The sequence below is a fragment of the Pinus tabuliformis genome, chromosome 1_1 (assembly GCF_031772625.1).
Source record: "Pinus tabuliformis cultivar Carrire ecotype Pingquan chromosome 1_1, CPIR1, whole genome shotgun sequence".
In the NCBI taxonomy this organism is placed as follows: domain Eukaryota; kingdom Viridiplantae; phylum Streptophyta; class Pinopsida; order Pinales; family Pinaceae; genus Pinus; species Pinus tabuliformis.
The window spans coordinates 369,198,483-369,219,884 of record NC_142297.1 but is presented as its reverse complement, the minus strand read 5'-3'; the positions used below and the strand labels follow the sequence as shown (position 1 = coordinate 369,219,884).

Sequence of the window (21,402 nt, the reverse complement as noted above, 5' to 3'; positions counted from 1 at the left end):
ATGGATTCTCCGGGTGTAATCAAATAAATATCTGCCCACAGGACCAGTCAAAGACTACATTTATTTGTCCATGGGGCACATTCGCATATCGAAAATTACTTTTGGTTTAAAGAACGCAGGGGCGACGTTTCAGAGGGCAATGAATTATTCCTTCCATGACATCAAAAACATCGTTCAACCATACCTCGATGACCTTCCGGCTCATTCGCGAAAGCAGACTGATCACCCACAGCATTTAAGAGCGATATTTCTATGTTGCCGACACTACAAGATACGACTCAATCCACACAAAAGTGTATTTTGCGTCAGTTCTGGTCGTTTGGTTGGCTTTGTAGTCTCAAAGGATGGGATTCGTCTAGACCCATGTAAGGTCCAGGCAATCATAAATCTGCCTCCACCTTCAAATTTTCTTCAGATTGAGAAACTCCAAGGGAAGGGAAAGCAAACTTTCTGAGGAGGTTCATTCCAAATTACGCTGAACTTGCTAAAGGTTATACGCGTCTTTTGAAAAAGGGAGTACCCTTTGTCTGGGATCAGGTTGCGCAAGCTTCCTTTGATGCTGTAAAAGAATCCCTAATGAAAGCATCATTAATGTATGCTCCTGATTATCAAAAGGACTTTAACTTGTATCTGGCTGCAGCAGATACAACCATCGCAATGGTTTTAGTTCAAAGAGACAACGGAATTGAACATCCTATATATAATTTAAGTAAGAACTTAAATGATACAGAAAGAAAATATTCTTATGTTGAAAAGATGGCACTCGCAGCGGTTCAAGCGATACAGAGATTTCGACACTATGTCCTCTTTCGAAAAACTACCATTCTGTCAGATTGCAACCCCATGACTTATATATTGTCAGGACAGTTGTTGGGGGGAAAATATTCAAAATGGATAGCAATTCTACAAGAGTTTTATCTGGAATCTGTAAAATCCAAATCAAAGAAAGCTCTGGTTTTCACAGAATTATTATGTGATCTCCCATCGTCGTCCAACGATGAAACGTCCGAAGAAACGATCGTGGATGAAAATTTGTTTCTGATATCTTCAAGCAATCAGTGGTATGGGGATATAATCATTTATCTCCAAACCCAAAAATATAGGCCAAATACCTCTCGCTCCTAACAAAAATGTATTCGATACCAAGCAAAAGACTACATGATCATCGGTGATACACTTTACCGTCGCGGTATCGATACAGTTCTGAGAAGGTGCCTCACCCATGAGGAGGCCAAAAAAGTCCTGAATGATTTCCATTCGGGCGCGTGTGGGGGGCATCAATCTGGTTATGCTACAGCACAAAAAATCTTACGAGTATGATACTTCTAGCCAACAATGTTCAAAGATTTCATAACCATAGTTAGATGTTGCCATGCTTGTCAAATTTTCGATAGCAAAACCAGAAGAACACCCGCACCTCTGCAACCAATAGTTGTTGTTTGGCCATTCGCCAAATGGGGCATCGATTTCATGACATGTAACCCCACCTCGACCGGGGGGCATGTGTATATCATAGTCGCAGTTGACTATTTTACCAAATGGGATGAGGCGATGCCTACATTAGATAATACTGGTGAAACAACTGCCTTCTTCTTTTTCAATCATGTAGTCACCAGATTCGGCGTACCACAAGCTATAGTCACAGATCATGGATCGCATTTTCACAATCACATGATGGTCGAATTAGCTCTGGTTTTCACAGAATTATTATGTGATCTCCCATCGTCGTCCAACGATGAAACGTCCGAAGAAACGATCGTGGACGAAAATTTGTTTCTGATATCTTCAAGAAATCAGTGGTATGGGGATATAATCATTTATCTCCAAACCCAAAAATATAGGCCAAATACCTCTCGCTCCGAACAAAAATGTATTCGATACCAAGCAAAAGACTACATGATCGTCGGTGATACACTTTACCGTCGCGGTATCGATATAGTTCTGAGAAGGTGCCTCACCCATGAGGAGGCCGAAAAAGTCCTGAATGATTGCCATTCGGGCGCGTGTGGGGGGCATCAATCTGGTTATGCTACAACGCAAAAAATCTTACGAGCAGGATACTTCTGGCCAACAATGTTCAAAGATTTCATAACCACAGTCAGAAGTTGCCATGCTTGTCAAATTTTCGATAGCAAAACCAGAAGACCACCCGCACCTCTGCAACCAATAGTTGTTGTTGGGCCATTCGCTAAATGGGGCATCGATTTCATGACATGTAACCCCACCTCGACTGGGGGGCATGTGTATATCATAGTCGCAGTTGACTATTTTACCAAATGGGCTGAGGCGATGCCTACATTAGATAATACTGGTGAAACAACTGCCCTCTTATTTTTCAATCATGTAGTCACCAGATTCGGCGTACCACAAGCTATAGTCACAGATCATGGATCGCATTTTCACAATCACATGATGGTCGAATTAGCTGCCAAACTAGGATTGTCTCACGACAGCTCTACTCCATATTATCCGCAAGCCAACGGACAAGTTGAAGCAATCAACAAGGTCCTGAAACGCATGCTGCAAAGGATGATTGGAGTTCACAAAAGAAGATGGCACCTAATCCTGTACTCAGCTTTGTGGGCTTACCGAACATCAGTAAGGAATGCAACCGGGTTTACACCTTTCCAACTGGTATATGGCCTGGAAGCAGTCTTACCAATCCAGTGCGAAATCTCGTCCCTCAAACTCGCAATTGATCTCCTCCCCGGAACTTCAGAAGAAGAAGCTCGTTTCTTGGAACTAATCCAATTGGATGAAACCCGTCGTGATGCCGCTTTGGCTAACGAAGCCCATAAGAAACGAGTCAAAGTGCAATTCGACAAAAATGTCAAACCCTGTGTCTTCTCAGAAGGTGACTTGGTCTTGCTTTATGACCAAGAATCCGATAAATTGGGAGCAGGTAAATTTAAGTCTTTATGGATGGGCCCCTATATTTTTAAGCGGGTGTTAGAAAAAGGAGCCTACGAGTTAATGGATTATGACGGAATTCCACTGGCGGAACCTCGTAACAGGTTGTACCTCAAGCGTTAATATGCGTAATGGTAACCTGTATGCTTTTGTTATGTTTTTTATTTCGCGAAAGTGTTTATTTTGGTCAAGTAATCCACTTTTTACATTTGTTGCAGATGTCAAACCTATTGGAGTCATGTGTTGGATATGCCGACAGAGTGAGTCATAGTTCGCGGAACCTATCTTCCGCGGCCTGGGCCATTTTTTATCCAAGCGGCGAGTTAGTAAGTTTCAGAGGGGTATGTATTGGTCGATCAACAAATAACATCGCTGAATATAGCGTGTTGATAGAACCTCTCTCTGATGCCACCACACATGGTATACGCCGATTGATTGTCAGGCTAGACTCATAACTCATCATACTACAACTCACTGGTATCTATTCTGTCCGAAATCTAGCTATTTATCGTATGTTCCTAATGGTTAAGATTTTGGAAAGACAATTTGATTTTATTCAATATCAACATATTTCCAAAAACTTAAACACATTAACTGCCTCATTGGCAAATTATGTGTTAGATAGACATTTGCAACATTTATAAAAAGAATCATACCATCAATGTTTGCATTTGGATCATGTAACTTAACCAAAATAAAACTCCGAAAATCAAAAATATATATAACTGTTTATGGTTTACACATAATGTTCTGTAACCAAGACAAAATTGGTCAAATGACCAAAAAACTCAAAATTCTAGGGGGCACCCTAGTCTAATGATGCTTGTGATAGCAAGTCACAGCCTGTGCGATCATGCGTAAGAGACGAGTCCATCGTCTTGGCACACTAGTAGTATGCCGCTGCAACCTCAAAGGTAGCTCGTCAGTCCTCACATCTGGAATACCAAGAGTAAGGCCATCAACCTGCTCCTGTAATGCTGTGAGAGTCTCGGCCACATTGAGGTCGCGAAGGATAGCCCTTCCAACAGCCTCTCCTGCTGGGGCGGCAGCTGGCACTCTCAGGCGTGTTACTGGCCAAATAGGACCAACATCTGCATGAACACATGAGTTTGATTAAAGTCTTGATAGAATAAAGCACAAGGACATTATAAATGAAAAACGATAAACAGGAATATGGTCAGATAATTTACCAATGGCGCCCCACTGTTCGCCATCCGGCAGTACTAAATCTGGATCACCCCGGAAGTCCATGCCAGCATATGGATACTCGGAATAAACCATCTCCTGACAATCTAACCACCTGAAGAAGGTATCAGAAAAAGAAATCTGAGACTGACCAGCGTGCCTAGACATATGGTCAACCCATCTCTGCATACGTGGTTCAGTAGGTAAAGGTAAATCGAGTGCAATATATTGCGAATACATCAATGGTATCTTTTCCAAGGCAAAGGCGGTCAAAATAGAACCATACCCAAAGTTCTTCAACCTCCCGCTCTTTACCTTGGACTACTGTTCTTTCATCACAAGAAGTACTGTGTCGCACCAGTTGAACACCTTGGGTTGGAGGCATTCCAAGGCATACTGCATATAAGATCGATTGGCTACATGAAGAGCCACACCACCAGCCATTCTACCAAAAGTACACAGAATAGTCCTGAGGGACCTGTCAGTGACATCACTGATGATGATCTTGCCATCTTTACTCGGCTGAGATCCTTCTCTGCAATACCGGTGAAGATAATCTCTCACAGATTCACCTCCTCGGGCCGAACCTGATAAAGAGATGGGGGCACCCCGCCTCGACAAGCCAGTCAAGAAATAGATGTCTACTACAGTCAAGGGGATAGATTTTCCCCTGATCTAGAACACCTGGTTGGTAGGATCCCAAGCATCGAGCAAATACTGCAGTAAGTTGATCTGTTGTCTCATGCTAAAAATGTGGAAAAACTTCAGCAAGCCACAGTTCCGCAGTGTGTTTACTGTAACCGGATCATGAAGGGAAAGCATGTCCTCTTCTTCATGCTCACGTTCTCGCCATGTAATAGTCATCTTACTCCAAAGATCTCTGAAAAACAAACAAGAGGAGAGTTAGATCCTGATTTTGGTAAGAAACCGGCAAAATTTCCATAAAAAACTGTGCATAAAATTCCTTCTCTGCGCCCATCGCACCTACAGTAGTGCTCTGGGTGCATTGCATGTCAGATGGCCATTGGACAGGCCAACATCCAACGCACCTTTCGATACACAGAGGGTGCACTGAAGGCAGAACGAGTTTTTCAAACCCCAGAGGCTCAGAAAAACCAGGAATCAAGCTCAGAATGTAAAATGGAAAGCATGAAATGAAAGAGCTCAGGTTTAGCTCCTACCTGGTCCAGACGGCGCCGAGAATCGTCCACAGAATCTCCCGAAATCAGCTGATGAAAATCAAAGGGGGAAAGCACCTCCAAAGCTCCAACAAACCAAAGTTCAAATGAAATGGTAAAATGAGAGGTAAAAACACTTTTCAATTACTTTTTACGTAGTTCAAAGTAAAATATTAGTGTTCTAACTCGTTTTTCAAGCATATATTGTTCATTTCTGACTAGTTTGATGAAGCAATTGAAAATACAGTACAATCTTTGAAAGAACAAAGCTAGTTATGGTAAAATAAAAAAGAGACCATTTCATCGAGCAGTTTTAGCACATAGTTCAAGCTCGTTAAAAAATAAACATAAGCCATGAGCAAATGTTTCCCCCTGCGTTTAAGCTCATTAAAAAATGAACTATTCCCTGGTAAATAACCATCGTGAATGTAGTACTTCAGCCATTAAAGCCTTGGTCGTGTTTGCACCATCACCTCCACTTTTGCATTGGCTGATCATTCACCTCCATTTGATTGTTTACCCATTTTGAGGAACAGCTGCGAAGAGTGATCTCACTAGCCATCCTTGTAAGACTGCCATGATTGGAGAATTCCAAACCTTACCTGGAATAAGTTGCTACCCATTTTATCACTCGTTCCTCAAAAGACGAGTCTCCTTTAAGCTCTTTTCAACTGACTCGTAAAATATGAAAAGATTGCCAAGCCATTGGCCTCTCTAGCTCGTTAAAGGGACCGGAAGTGCTATCTCTCCTCTAAATTTTAATCTTTTTGGACCTGAGAGATTATTACACAAAAAGATCAAGCACTTGTTTTGTTCGGCTCGTTAAAAGTATCGAAAATTCATCCCTTCTGTATTGTTTTATACTTTTTCGGACTTAAGGGATTAGATGACGAAAAAGGAATTTTGGAGTTACCTATACGTTCCTTTTCAGACTGTCTAAAATTGAAAAGGACCGAGTTATCTTTGTCGTTAAACTCGTTAAAAGTTTAATAGCGACAAACTTGTCTATAGACGAGAACGAGTTTCACTATCGCTAGGCTCGTTAAAACATAGTGATGGGTTTGCCCGAAGGGCAAATTATAGAACAAGCATATGTTATCCTCCTCAAGCTTGACAAAAATAAAGAGGTACTAGTCAGCAATGACTGGGGAAAATTGGGAAGAAAACTTGAAGAAACTTTGTTGGTAGCAAGTCGCTCTTGAACATGACACTTCCACTCCGCGTCCGAGTCGGGTTGGGTTGTTTCATTCACCGGTCACATCACCATGGTCCCATCATTCAATCCACATTTAGGGTTAATGCTACCAATCCATCACATCAGTGTCACCGATATGTTCAAGAGAAGTCATTCAGAGAATTCACCTATGTCTCACCCACTACCATACATTTATACTCCATTCTTTCATGACCACCACCCTGAACCTTATATCACCAGATCGTTTTCACGTCCATTAAAATCATTTGCTCTGTTCTGTGTCATTGATGTGGGATTCATTAAGGCCCTCCTGTGACGGATTGCTTCTTGTCGACATTAGCTCATTATCCAAGAAGTTGATCTAGGAACACCCCATTCAATACTTTGAAGCTTGCATGCCTCAATGGCAAGTTTCTCACTTCCAGCAACAGGTTTACATCAATGGCCTTCGACTGAAAGATTTTGTGTGGTGTTCGATGCCAAGTCCTTTATTCACACCACATGAATTGTACTGCAGTATCTTGAGGGTCATTATCATTATCAGTGATTCCTCTCGCGCCTGTTAACAGCTTACATCATTGGCTGGTAATTAGGCGATGTCTTTCCATGTTCGACTCCAGAACATCTTTCACATGGATCGACTTGTACTTCGAGTGAAGATCAAACGAGATTGAAGACCCCGGATCTAGTTTCATCCATCCGGGCTGCGATATATATTCAGGGAAATAAAGACATCAAATGTACATCATTGCTGCACAGATAATCATCCAATCAAAGGGATGATGGCTCTATCAGAATCATCAATCTACACTCAGACGATTGTCTGTCCTATGTACATGAAAATGAATTTATAAAGCTGAGCATGGGGATGCCCGCCTCAGCTAGATCATGAAAATATTATGAAGATAATGTATTGTATTGTATCTTATTACAGGTCTCCTCCCAGCTTGAAATAACTTCAGATCCTCATAATAAAGCATTTCACCCGATATCAAAAGATTAATGACCTCAGGCTTTAGGGGGAAACTGTTATAGACATTTTTGGGCACTACAACCCCAAGCATGAAATGTCCATAAACCAAGGGCTCCTTAGTCCCTAAAAGTGTTGATCTAACCCCTAAAGGAACAAGGTCAACAAATTACAGCTTCTCCCAGAAGTTCTCCATGAAAAACTGCTTAGAATTGGTCAAAACAGGATCATTTCAGCTGCTCCACTGGCCAAGTGAATTGCATCTCACCTAAATACACTGTGTGGGTGCATTGCATTTCAAAAATCCCTTCTATGGGGTGTGATGGGCGAGAAATGACAAATGGCAGTGTCATTCCACGAGGTGGAGAGGCAATGGAAGCTTCCAGAAACTTCTCCTGTGACACTTGCCTCCATGAATTCGACCAAGGATGAGTAAGAGATCATCAATCTCCAAGTGGAAGCAAGAACTATCATAGGGAAGACACTAATCAAATCATAAGCTGACTCATCTCCATTACAGATATCTATATATGGATCCCTCATCCCAGAGATCCAGAGGCTGGAATTTTGTGTATTGTAAGGAATTGCTGTTGGTTTCTTGAGACAAACATCAGATTGTTGGGTGATCTAAGCTTTGTATGAGGTGAAGAGGGGCTTCCTTGCTGAGAGGGTGATGTTGGGTCAGAACAACTGGTTGTAACTCCTCTTGGCTCTTTCTCGTTTATCAATAAAAGCTATTCAAGTTTTCCTCCATACTCTTGTGTCATTGTTGTTTGTTGCATTTGTATGGTCAATTTACATCTGATCCTAGATTTTTTATGATTATAGATCCATGTCTTTGTATAGTTCTATGCTACTGTGATCTTACTGGTACTTTGTGAAGCTGGGTGTGCAAGGGAACAAGTAGCGAAAGACTATCAAGGAAGAGAGGAATCAAATCAGGAGATTAGCGCAAGACAGAGGTTGGTCTTTCTGTTCCTCTCTATCTATAATTCATAAAGGAAAAACGAAAGTAGCTTTTCTCTGTTTGTTTCTAAGGCAGCTGTCACACCTTAGTGGGATAGAGCAGTTCTATATAGACACTTTTCCCTGTAAGAATGACAGTTTTGTGAAGGGATGTAAATTTTGATGAGGAGAAATCTATGTGGTGCTCTCTTGAGAGGGAGATTTAGATGCCACCAAAAGATGAGATTTTAGCTCAAAAGAGGAACCTCAAGAAGTTGTAGAGAAACCACAAATTTTGTGGCAGAGAGTGGAGACATTCACTTAAAAAAAACCTCCAGAGAAGGCAGAAAAAGAACTAAGGAAGTTAATAGAATTGTGCAGGACGCGAGGGAGAATGTGGGATATCCTTCAAATTTGCGTAAGTAAAGGATTTCACCTGAGAGGTAAACTGGTAACATGGCTCTTATGACTGAGCTTATACAGATTGAGCCATCCTATTTTGAGGAAGAAATAGAGAAACCTATATGGGTTGATGCAATGGTGGAGGAATATTGCAAAGAACCGTGTTTGGGAAAAGATCCCAAGAACAACATATAAATCAATAGTGGGTTTGAGATGGATCTTCAAGGTTAAGCAGGAAACAAATGGAAGAATAGAGAAGTATAAGGCCAGATTTGTGGCCAAGCGGTACTCTCAGGTTGAGGGAATTGACTATGAGGAGACATTTTCTCTTGTAGTAAGGTACTCATCCATTAGATCAATTCTGCGTCTTGCTACACAGATGGGGTGGAATATCCACCAGATGGGTGTAAAAACAACATTTCTGAATGGGGTTATTAAGGAGGAGGTGTACATAGAGTAACAAAAATGTTTTGAGACATTTGATCAAGAGTCTCATGTGTGCAAACTCAAGTGAGCACTATATGATCTAAAGCAAGCACCTCGTGCTTGGTACACCAAGATCAATAGTTATCTCACTGGTTTGGGCTTCACCATAAGTGAACCAGATGTAAACCTCATCACATGTGGATAGAAGGTAAATTTCTTATTATTGTATTATATGTTGATAATTTTATTTTAACTAGTGATGAGACGTTGATCATATCTTGCAAGGAGGACCTTGCAAGGGAATTTTAAATGAAGGACATGGGTCTCATGCGCTTCTTTTTTTGGGTGGAAGTATGACAGGGTGATGGGTAGTTATTTGTCTCTCAAGGCAAGTATGAAAATGAGATACTGCAAAGATTCTGCATGGAGAGTTGTAAACCCATGGAAACACCTCTAACGAACAACTAGAGGAAGGAGGATGCCACTTCAGGTGAAGTGGATGCTACCATTTATCGACAGCTAGTGGGTCCACTCATGTATCTTGTGAACATATGACCAAATATGTGATGTCCAATCAATGAGCTAATACACACTATGGTTAGGTCAAACAAACTATTTTGGAAGGCAACTAAGCATGTTTTACGGTACCTCACAGGCACTACCCAGTTTGGGCTATGGTATAGACGAGCAGAGGGAGTGAAGTTGTGTGGGTTCACAGATGCAGGTTGGGCACGAAGTCCACTAGAACGAAAGAGTACATCAAGTGTAATTTTTAATGTTGGGTTTGTAGTTGTTTCTTGGTACGACAAGAAGCAAAGATCTGTGGTGCTCAGCTAGACAGAAGCATAATACATGGCTGCAAGTCAAGAAACATGTGAGGCGATATGGATGAGAAAGATACTTGTTGGACTATTTGGTCAGATGATGTATCCAATTGTGATAATCAGAGTTTCATCAATCACTCTGAGAATCTTATATTTTATGATCAATCCAAGCATATTGATATCCAATATCACCATTTACGAGATTGTGTCTAGAGGAAGATGATGTTGCTACACTCCATTCTGATAGAGGAGTAAGATGTTGACATTTCGACAAAAATTTTGTGAAGAGGGAAGTTCGAATTCCTTAGGTGCATGATAGGGGTGGTTGATAATCCCTTTCTTGCACAGAGGGAGTCTTAATAAATGTAGCAAGAAATTATCAATTTGATTTTTCCTTGATTAAATTGAGAAAAATTGAATTACCACATCAACAGATAGCTTGGATGCAGTTAACTTGTGTGACATGGCTTGTGTCACCTTGTTTACATAGTAAATTTGAGTTGGAGGAGTTATAGTTCAGTTAAGCATGTATGATTGTTAATTTGTAGCAATCAAAGTCAGTTATCTCAAGTTATTTTCAGTTAAACTAGTTCCAACTACTTGAGGAACTAGTGGAAGGCCAATTGTGCAGTGGGACTTCAGTCAAACTCAGTGATCATCAAGTTAATTAATCTATCAACCCAAAATAGCTAGTGCATGGAGAATTCGAGTTCCCCAGCTGTGGTGGAGATTCCAAGGCAGGGTAACATCAACTGTAGACTAGCCTTGAGTGTATAGGTGTTGAATATAGTTAGATGATCAACCCTGGGAATTTCACAATCCATTTTGTAAAAATTCCTAAATAATAGGGGCATAACTTCTCAAGGAATTGCGCAAACAGACATTGGGGTTTTTAGCATATTGTTTTCCTTAGGAAACATTTTGTGTGCATGTGTGTTATTTCTTATTGCATGTATGAAATTTTGGTTCTAAATTGTGAATTAACTTCCAAAGAGCAGTAGAGTAGGCTTGCGTCTTATGATTTTGATTAAAACTTCATGAGTAGTTGCAACTCTACACCATAATTTCTACAAGGATGGTGGAGGCAAATTACAGAATATTCGTTAGTAGAAAATATGCCTACTTCAAAATATCTATGACAACTTTTGCGAGAAGAAGACATTGAGGATAAAAGATTGGATTTTCGAAGAATTAGTCACAAAATTCACAAGGGTGGTAATTTTGGTTGCAGGTGTGGAGGTAGATGAATTAAATGTAATTTTGGCTGCATTTATGTAGATAGACAACTCATAGTTACTCCTTTGATTTTTGTCGATGATGTGTTACTATTTGGTATATTGACCTCTTTTAATTAGTCTTTGGACTCCTTATGAATAATATTAAATATCATATGAGTTATTCTTACCCAGATGATGCATTGGTACTGGAGATTTATCATATTTTTGGTGTTATCTCCACTGCATTGGATGCAGATTTTAAATATCTTAGATTGATGCTCCAACCTAATTGTTATGGAAGTAAGGATTGGAGCTGAATTATAGAGAAAATCCACTGTATACTTTTATCATGGGTACACAGGAGGCTCTCCCTAGGAGGCAAGTTGACTCTAATTTGAGCAATCCTTCAGAGCATCTCTGTATATTGGCTTCATATTTTTGCTCTGCCTAAGAATATCAGTAAATGTATCTTTCCGGCTTCATCTTGGCATGGGACAATTTGTGTCGTAAAGGATAGAGTGGGCCTGGTTGTTGTTTACTTTGTATGGAGGGGATGGATGACCAGAATCATGTATTTCTTTTATTCTCCAGAGTAAAATCAATTTGGAATGGTGTATTTAATATGTTCCTTTTACAGGCAGATTAGAACTACTCTTTTGTGGTTTATTGTATTTGGTAATAGATTATTGAATATAAAACATTTGGACCACTTCCAATATACATTAGGGGTTCGACCAAAAGGATGCATTAATGTCCCAAGCTCCTTTATTTTGATACATCCACCTCTGTCCTTTTCAAAAAAGCTAAAGGCCTCCTTGAACTTAGACATAACCTCCATCCCATATTCCTTTAGTAGATAAAACCCTTCTCTCATTTTCTGACCACCATTTCATTCAAGGATGGGGATTTTGATGCATACTTTAACCATATTTGTTAGATACTTTCCCCCTTTTCTTGCTTATGGTTTCTTGAGTTTGCCTCCTCTAAATATTCGCTACTCTCCTTAAATTATTCGAAAGGTATCCTTTGGTTACTAACCCCATTTTACCAGAGATCCTTGACATGTCCCTTGAAATTTTGGTTCGGCCCCATGAACTACTTTATGCCAGTGAGTCGAAAGCTTTAGATTTCTTTTCCACATATTCATTCATGACCAAACACTATACCACTAGTTCTAAGAATCTTGTGGTTACTATCACCACAATAAATGTATATTGTATTTTAGAGGAGATAAGAATTGTATATTGCCCTTTGGGACAATCCAAAAATATTTTGATGCACCCTGTTTGTCTAACAATCTAGTATACTTTATGACCTTAATTCCCATTCCATGTTCACCCATGTGGATGCACTTTATGATGTTCTAGGACAACCTAATGTCCTTGTCAACTCCCTCTCATCCTCCTTGTCATGTTTTATAGGACTTGTGTATCCAACAAGAAATTTGGGAGATGAATGACATCAAGGTAGAAAATCAAGGGGTTTTCAAGTCATTTATTTAGGGTTCCCACTAGCGTAGTCCAACCATATGATTCACCCAATCCCTAGGTTGGAGTTTAATGCTATTTCAATTAATTATTAGATGATCACGGTGGGCCATAATTCTAGGTTAAATGTTATGACTCTTCATAGGATATTATTGGAGATACTTTAGGAGACACCTCTTTGGCTAAAGGGTCAAGGAAGGATTTTGACTTCAATATCAAACCATCAACCTAATCCTCAACATATCGAACCAACAATCAAGAAGACGACTGAGGTGAAGCATGGGAATCCTCTCTCGCCCACGTTGTTCAAGATATATATCAATCTATGAATGCCTCTACACTCCACCAATTGTGCATCAATAAAATTTTGTTTGCCCCATTGTCCACCAAGATGGATACACATTATCCCAACATTGTGCCTCTGATTGCCAAAATTGTAAAATTGGGACTTTCCATGTCAAAATTTTAATTCAACACTGACCATGCATTGGAAGGCCATTAACACAATATTAGGACATAAAAATTGAATAATTGACACAATACCAAATACAATACATACATTGAGTTTTGTCTCACAAGGTATCTAGATGCTAATTAAGCAAGTTCACAGAAAGAGAGAAAGGCAATGTCATGATACATTGTTCAATTTGTAATCAAGAGCATTATCTTGGATAAGGGAGAAGTAACATTTAATTTCTTTTTCATATACAAAGCCAAAATTATGAATCAATGTGAAATGCCTTTTGTGAAGCAATGTTGTTGTAAAGGGTGTTAGAAAGCTTGCATTGTAGGCAAGGCCCTCACACCATACTAGATTGTGTTAACCAAAGCATGTCAACCATGTCCAATGATCTCAAATTTCATGAGCATGTTCAATGAGTGACCATAAATGAGGGGTGTGAGAGTGGCTAATAATCATAGCTTAAAGTGGATGATTGTCATCGTACATAACATCTTTGGTCCAGGTCATTTGCTTGGTGCCCAATATTGGTGAATCATTGTATTACATCATGGTAGCATATCTTGCCTTTTTTAAAGCAAAAATATATTGAAAATAAACTATGTCGCATGCAAATGTTCAATATTGTTGTGTTGTGAGTGGTTTTCATATTATATGTATCATATATCTATAATTACTTATTTCAAGCCTACCTTAAGAAATAAACGAAGAGGTGCAGGGCCTTTTCATAATAAGGACTCCCACCAACTCCTCTCCTCGTAGCAATCTTTCAAACGTTAGCCCATAAATCAAACACATGCCCTTGTTTATCTAGTTTCGAAACCCTTCGATGGATATGACAGTGAACTCCTCCCAACCACTTCTTTAACCATCTATTGAATGCCTTTGATTGGTATGTGTAAATGATTTTGATTGATTCCTGGAGAGCTGTGAAATCTAATTTTGCATTGACATAATACAAACACCCAACTTAACCCGTGGTAGCCAAAATTTTATCCTTACAACTCTCTCATCCAATATTAAATACTTCACTAATTAGTCAAGTGGTAATCTCCTTAACAATATATTAAATATTAGAAGCATTCATATTAATTGAAAAAATAACAATATTATTTAGTATTAAGTTATAATGCAAGTAGCTGCCAAGTTGACATATGAGACCCCCTTGTTTGTGAGACAAGGGATGCCCTCCATTCAATGCTTTAACTATTTAATCTATGGATGTGTACATACCTTAATTTCCATTGGATCGAATCTTGTGACCTTTAAGGAGGAAACACTTTAACACAAATCAAACATGTAAATACAAACTTAATTTGTATATGTATCAAAGTTACTTTGAGAGTTGCATGGAATGCTTAATTTTGTATAGAAGCAAGGGAAAACTTGAAGGGTTGATCATAACAAAAATGTATGGTCAATTATGATTATCATAGGTATATTAGTTTGGTTTTCCCAATCAAGAACTTGCACACTTTGTTACTACTGTTAAAGGCATGTCATAATCGTTTACTGGTGTAACATCATGTACATTTAGTTGTGTCTATTAAAGGCATGTTAGTTCAATGACAAAACCAATCATTTGTCAACTTAGTAAGCTCAGTGAGCTATGTGTTAATCATCTCAATGAACAACATATAAGGTCAATTAGCTTAGCCATTGACATGCACATTCCATTGTCACTATTAGTGACATGTTAGGTTGGATATTAATATGTATTTTTTGATTAACATTATCTAGGAGATTAACCGAATCGACATGCATGTTTGACTACAATTGTGGGAGATATGTTACATAGGTCAACCCCATCAACAACATTTATGTTCAATTGCACATATTAGAGGCATGACACAATGGTCAATTGATTAGTAACATGCACATTTTGGTTATCACTATTTTTTTTTCCCCTGGAAAAATCGTAATCTTTCATTATACTTTGAAAAATTACATATTGTAGATGCATCGAGATGCATATGCTAGAGTCTGTCAGCCTGATGGCTCAGCAAAATAGATATCAGATATATCAGCATAGTTGACCAGTTCATCACACAGGATGATCGTTTAGGTCCTTTTGTTTTATATACATATTGCCACGCAGGGCCATTTTATATACTTTCCGTCCAAAAAGTAATCAAAAAACTGTACAATTACTTCAAAATTTATATCAGATATTCAGTTCATGGGCTGTCCGCCCTGTGGTAATGAGGGTCTATGTATGGCCGATGATAATATTGAAATGCATTTGACCCTCGCTGCTCCTGGATCATCCACTCTCCTCGGGGTAGTGACGTGGCCGCCTTGGATAGTTCGTCGGCACTGCTGTTGTGTTCCCTGTAAATATGATTACAAGTAATATCATTAAAATGTACCTTCATAATATTTATTTCATCCAATATATTGCTGAGTGTGTGAGTGTGGCAAGCAGTTGTAGCATTAAACCAGTCTATGATGATCTTCGAATCGCCGAAAATATGAATGTTCATGCAATTATGACCCAATGAGAAATGCATGAGGTGACGAAGTGTAATGAGCTCGGCAAAATTGTTTGAGCCAGTCCCCAAACCCATTCGGACTTTATAGTAGTGTTGTTCGTTCATGTAGAGGATAAATCCGCCCCCGCATCCCTGCTGTTGGGCTGCGCCATCAAAGAATGCCCATGGGGTATTCTTATCTATGTGAGGTGGGTCGCGAGGCCTTCGGGCTCGAGGTTGGGGTGGTTCCGGCACATCATTGTAAGCTGATATAATCTGTGCATATATGTGCGGCCAGCTTACATTTTTGCCATCAAATATGGTTCGGTTCTGTGTCAACCATAGTTGCCAGCTTATAATAAGAGGGAGGCTCTGTAATTTGGATCCCTTGTGCCGGTGGTACCAATCTTCCCAAGCCCTGTTCAAATCGTCACCCTCCCAGGTGCCCGTGAATTGAATCGCAGATGATATGTTTTGCCATAGTTCCGTCAGGGCAGTACACTTCAGAAAGAGGTGTGTTGTCGATTCAACATCGTTTTTACACAGCGAACACCAGGTAGGCCCGTGGATGGCACGATGCATGAGATTTTCCCCGGTGGGGACTTTGTTTTTTAGTATGCACCAGAAGAATAATTTGGCCCGGGGTGGCGCTGTGAGTTTCCAAATAGCCTTCCACCAGAAAGTTATCAAGTCAGGAACTTTGTGTGATATCAACACTTGGTAGCCCCCCTTTGGAGTATATATACCGCTGTCTGATTGGTGCCAAATGAGTTCATCCGGTCCCTCTTTTATCCTAATGTGTGATTCGTGAAGAGCTGTAATATATTCATTCCATTCATGGTGCCAGCATTGGGGCAGATTGATTTGATGTGCGGATTTCCATCGTTGAGTGAGTATGGTGGTATTGAGAGGATCCGCAATATTGGCTATGACCTTGATGTCTTGGGAGTGTATATACTGTATAAGATTCCTGGTTAAACGATGTCTTCCACCGCTCCCAATCCAAGGATCAATACCAATGCGAGCCGACTGTCCATTATTTATTCTCCAGATCAGATTGTCCCTGATGAGAGGCAGTGAATGAAGAAGTGCCTTCCAGACTGTTGAGATGCCAGTTTTGGGCCAATTTGGGAGTCGAATCCATTCCATGATATTCATTGGCCAAACGTATTTATGATATGATATGCTAGTCCAAAGATTTTGTCCCGTGAGCAATGTCCACCCCATTTTGGCAGCAAGTGCCTGAGCGAAGAGAGGCAGGTCTTTTAAGCCCCAGCCTCCCCATTTCTTTGGCAAAGCTATCCTATTCCAGGCCACCCAGGCAAATATCCTCTTGTCTTGATTCCCATTCCATAGGAATCTGTTGCATATTTGGTGAAGTCTGGTCAAGATGTTTCTAGGTATCCAGGCAAGTGCCATCCAATAAACAGGAGTGGCCTCAAGGACAGATTTTACCAGAACAAGCCTACCGGCTCTTGATAAGTATCTGTGACTCCAAATTTTTAGCCTCTTCTCCAATTTTGATACGAGCCAAGTCCAATCAGCAATCTTCTGATTGACAGGCTTGATCCAGTATCCCAGGTATTTTAGTCCCCGATCTAGAGGGGTGATGCCATAAGGAAACAGACGGTGCGCATATTGGGACTCATGAATGGAAGTGCGGGTGAATATGATGGAGGATTTTGAGTGGTTTGCTAACATGCCAGTGGCAGATGAGAAGAGGGATAGGATCTTTGAGAAGGAGCGGGAATCCCTGATACTGCCATCGAGAAAAATAATAACGTCATCCACAAACAGGAGGTGGGTGAGATAACAGTCATCTGATATCTTAAGACCACCAAGATCACCATCCCTCTTAGCTGATGCAATCAACCGACTGAGGCCATCCATGACAATCAAAAATAGAAGAGGAGACAGGGGGAAACCCTGTCTGAGTCCTCTTTCAGAATGGAAGAAATGAGATGCAGACCCGTTAATGAGCACACTGAAGGTTGGAGTGGTAATACAAGCCATGATCCATGTGATGAAGTTGTGGGGGAAACCCAAGTGGATGAGGAGCATCTTAATATATAGCCAACTGACACGGTCAAAAGCCTTTGCCAGGTCGATCTTTAGGGTGATGGCCTTTTGGTGTTTGGTCCAGATGGAGTGGATGGCTTCCTGGGCTGAGCCAATAGCTTCATGGATTTGGCGGTGTTCAAGAAAAGCAAATTGTTGAGGAGCAATATGACGTGACAGGATAGGGCGGAGACGATTAGCAATGATCTTGGAGATGATCTTATAGAGACAATTGCAGAGTGAGATGGGTCTGTAATCATCGAAGGAGGATGGGGAGTCCGATTTGGGTATGAGGGCTATAAATGTCGAGTTGATGGCATTATACATTGTTCCGGATACCCGACATTCCTCCACTACCCTTAGCAGATCATGGCTGAGTAGCTCATAGAAAGCAAGGTAGAATTCGATGGTCCAACCATCCGGACCTGGGCTTTTATCCTTTTTGAACCATTTCAAAGTGCCCTCAAGCTCCCCAGGAGTCACAGGATCAAATAGAGCCTCTGCTTCGTCCCCATTTACAAACCTGGGGAAATGACCAGCAATATTTATAATGTCAGCAAGAGTCGAGCCTAGAGGGTTTTTATAAAGATTCTTGAAGTGTGATGATCCCAGGTGAGAGAGCTTGCTAAATGTATCAGCCACACCTCCTTCCGGATTCGGCATGCTCCATATAGTATTAGTGACTTTCCTGCCCTGTGCATAATTGTGAAAAAACCATGTGTTGTCATCCCCTGCCTTTAACCATATAGCTCTGCTACGAAGATGAATAGATTCCTCTCTGTCTTTTAATATCTGTGACTTCTGTCTTTCAAGTTCCACCAGGTGAGATTTATCTTCAGCAGTGACAAACCCCAAACCTCTTTCATCCATTAGGGTGTAGAGCTCAGTTTCTATGTGCAGTAGAGCCGAATTTTCCTTCTGATACTTCTCTTTGGCCCATTTGATGGACAGGTGCTTTAGCTGGGCTAGATTGGAGCAAAATCCTTTTGCTAATGAGTCGAGACCATCCGAATATAAGATGGGTCCTGTAGCGATATGTGATTAAATTTGAAGGGGGCTTTTGGTTTTTGTATAGGACCCGAGATCTCCAAGTATACAGGGGAGTGGTCCGATATGCCACCAGCTCCAACCCATTGTTTGTATTGATGCAGTTGCTGAATAAGGGATCCTTTCATGATAAATCTGTCAAGTTTGCGAGCAAGGGCCGCCTCGCCCACCCTTCTATTCCGCCATGTGGGTAGAGGTTTGTTCATAGGGACATCTATCAGATTGTGTCTTTCCAGTAGATCAGTCATATAGCCAGTGATCGAGTCGACCTGTGCCATGGATCCCCAAGATTCACCATAGCCCAGAGAAAAATTGAGGTCACCTCCAATGATGATATTCTCCTTAGATAAAATAGAAAGTCCAAGCAGATGTTGCCAGAACTGCTCCCTTTGCTGACAAGGACCATAGATGTTTATAACCCGAAGGCTGGTCCCCAGCTCTGCTGAAAAAAGGTCAATACCCATATACCCTCGGCCTCCCCAGGATGCTATAACTCTAATGGATTTTGGATTGTACCCAATAGCAAGACCTCCGATCATCCAGTAGAGTCTATGGCCGAAAATATCCACCCTGGGCACATAGAGGTTAAGGAATCAGAGATGAGATCGGCCGGGCCAAGAGTCTCTTGAAGTAGTATGATGTCAATAGGAATAATCTCAAAAAGTCTCCGCAGGGCTAGTTTCTTTGAGGCACTAGCCATGCCCCTGCAATTAAAGGTGAGGCATTTCATGGGGAAATGCTGGCAGGGGTGTTCGCTGCTCTAAGAACCCCATCAAGAGTAGATTGATGGCTAGAGGCTACTTCAACTCCAGCACGTCGGATAGCCTTAGATAGGTCAGATTTTCTCCCCCGAGATGTCAAGGGGGTTGATCCAGGAATGGCAAGACCCAAACCAGCAAAATGCAAAGGGGGATCCCAGGTTATTATGCGAGGACGAAGGTTATAGTGATGAGACTTTGTCCCCCGAGGTGAAGAGGGAGAAGAGGAGGGCGAAGATAGGGAGTGCAAGGAGGGGGCAGGTGGAGCCATGACAGGAGAGGATGGCAATGAGCATTGTGCAACAGATATAGATGGTACATGCAAGGAGGAGCAGAGAGTATTACAAGAGAAAGGAGAGGATAGAGATGTACCCGAAGCTTTTGCGGCTTCTGCTACTGCCCGTGATCTGGTGACTGGCGGCGAGGGCGAGCAGTGAGTCGCAACCGCTGCCTGTTGAGCTATATTGACCGAGGGCACTGGACCAGGTGCAGGAGTGCGCTGATTTGCCTGTAATACAGTCTTGGTGGGTACAGTAGGTGCTATGGGGGTATCATCTGCCTTCTTGTTGAGGGGGCAGTCCTTGAATAGGTGCCCAACCTTGTGGCATCAGCGGCATCGAAAAGGAACCCCCTCGTAATCCAATATCTGAACCCTGGTGTAGTTTCCCCAATGTAGAGTGATTTTCTCCTCCAGCCCCTCGCGGGTATCCAAATGTACTAGTATGCGAGCAAGGGTTCTGTTCCTTGATTCCACGAAGGTTTTATCATGATCAAGATATGTCCCCAGAGCATTTCCTATTCGAACGAATACCTCCTCACACCAGTATTGTAGAGGGAGACCAGGCAGGCGTACCCATAATGGACCAGCCCCAATTTTTTCTCTCTCGGGATCAAAGAGAGGGCTCCATCTCTTTAGCAGGACCGGTGCCATCTCAATGTGCCAGTATCTGCCGAGCACCAAGTCTGTGTAGGCCTCCTTTGCAAAGTGAAGAGCAAACCAGCCTCTAGGTAAAACTTGTACCTCTGGTAGTTCATGGAGTACACCTCCCCAGATTTCCTTGACCCATAGCGTGAGTCGAGCAGCCGAATACGCCCTTCCACGAACATGGCCAACCAGTATAGTGCGAGCCATGGTAGCTGCTTCCCCAATGGCAGAGGTTTCACCAAACCGGATCGAGATGTCCTTTGAGGTTGATTTTATGCACTTTGATTTCCTTTTCCGCGAACGAGGTGCAGATGGGTGGTCTGCAAGAGGATCCGGTGTGCCGGCCAGGGGGTAGATCTAACCCTAACCGCCAAAGTCTCAAAACATCCTGATGGCGAGTGTAGTGAACCAGCTGGGTTAGGGACCACCGGGGGTAGGGGATCAGCAGTAGTCTCAACGAGGAAGGAAGTGCCGGGCGGATTTGGGTCGAAAGGGGGCGACGGAGGCGCGACAGTAGAAAGGATGTGTAGGGTTCCAGGGGACAGAGGGGGTGTATCCAGAGCCGATGATGGCTATGTGTGCCCTACTGAGAGCGATGCCGACTGGGGATCCGGTAAGGTAACCACCGGAGAGGTGTTAGGCGGAAATAGATCTGACTGAAAACCAGGACCGGCTTCCGAAAATGCGAAATAAGGGCCACCAAATATAATGCGGTCAGGATGGGGGTCTTCGGTGTAGTCTACCTCCTCCAATTCCATTGCTTCTCCCAATATACCTGCAGAGGAAGACATCTCGAAAACGAAAGATGGCCGGGAAATGGGATAGGAATAGATAACCGTCGACTGAGGGTATGTGGGCAGTAATGGTGGCGGCCTACAGTGATGGCCTGCGGTTATCCAGTTCCCTGCGGTAATAGACGAGGGTTATCCAAAACCCTTACGAAA

At 41.7% G+C, this 21,402-nt stretch overlaps 2 protein-coding genes across 2 annotated transcripts; both read right to left on the bottom strand.

Moving 5' to 3' along the window:
* Positions 1-15,376: 15,376 nt before the first annotated feature.
* LOC149213153 (uncharacterized) lies at positions 15,377-18,598 on the bottom strand. Its single transcript, XM_089388932.1, has 3 exons — positions 18,177-18,598; positions 15,639-17,546; positions 15,377-15,530 (listed from the first exon to the last, which is right to left on the bottom strand). The coding sequence occupies exons 1-3, from the start codon at positions 18,596-18,598 to the stop codon at positions 15,377-15,379; spliced, it is 2,484 nt and encodes an 827-aa protein (XP_089245058.1).
* A 1,542-nt stretch (positions 18,599-20,140) lies between these two features.
* LOC149213152 (uncharacterized) lies at positions 20,141-20,665 on the bottom strand. Its single transcript, XM_089388931.1, has one exon. The coding sequence runs from the start codon at positions 20,663-20,665 to the stop codon at positions 20,141-20,143; it is 525 nt and encodes a 174-aa protein (XP_089245057.1).
* Positions 20,666-21,402: the final 737 nt, after the last annotated feature.

Bases quoted from the DNA above. Each gene is read 5' to 3' on its own strand.
- LOC149213153 (XM_089388932.1), bottom strand. From the start codon at position 18,598: ATGGATGAAAGAGGTTTGGGGTTTGTCACTGCTGAAGATAAATCTCAC. The intron at 17,547-18,176 runs GTTCAAAAAGGA...GGATGGCCTCAG, and splicing joins CTTGAGGGCACTTTGAAATG to TCGGTTGATTGCATCAGCTA. The intron at 15,531-15,638 runs GTTTAATGCTAC...TCATATTTACAG, and splicing joins TCGAAGATCATCATAGACTG to GGAACACAACAGCAGTGCCG.
- LOC149213152 (XM_089388931.1), bottom strand. From the start codon at position 20,665: ATGGCTCGCACTATACTGGTTGGCCATGTTCGTGGAAGGGCGTATTCG.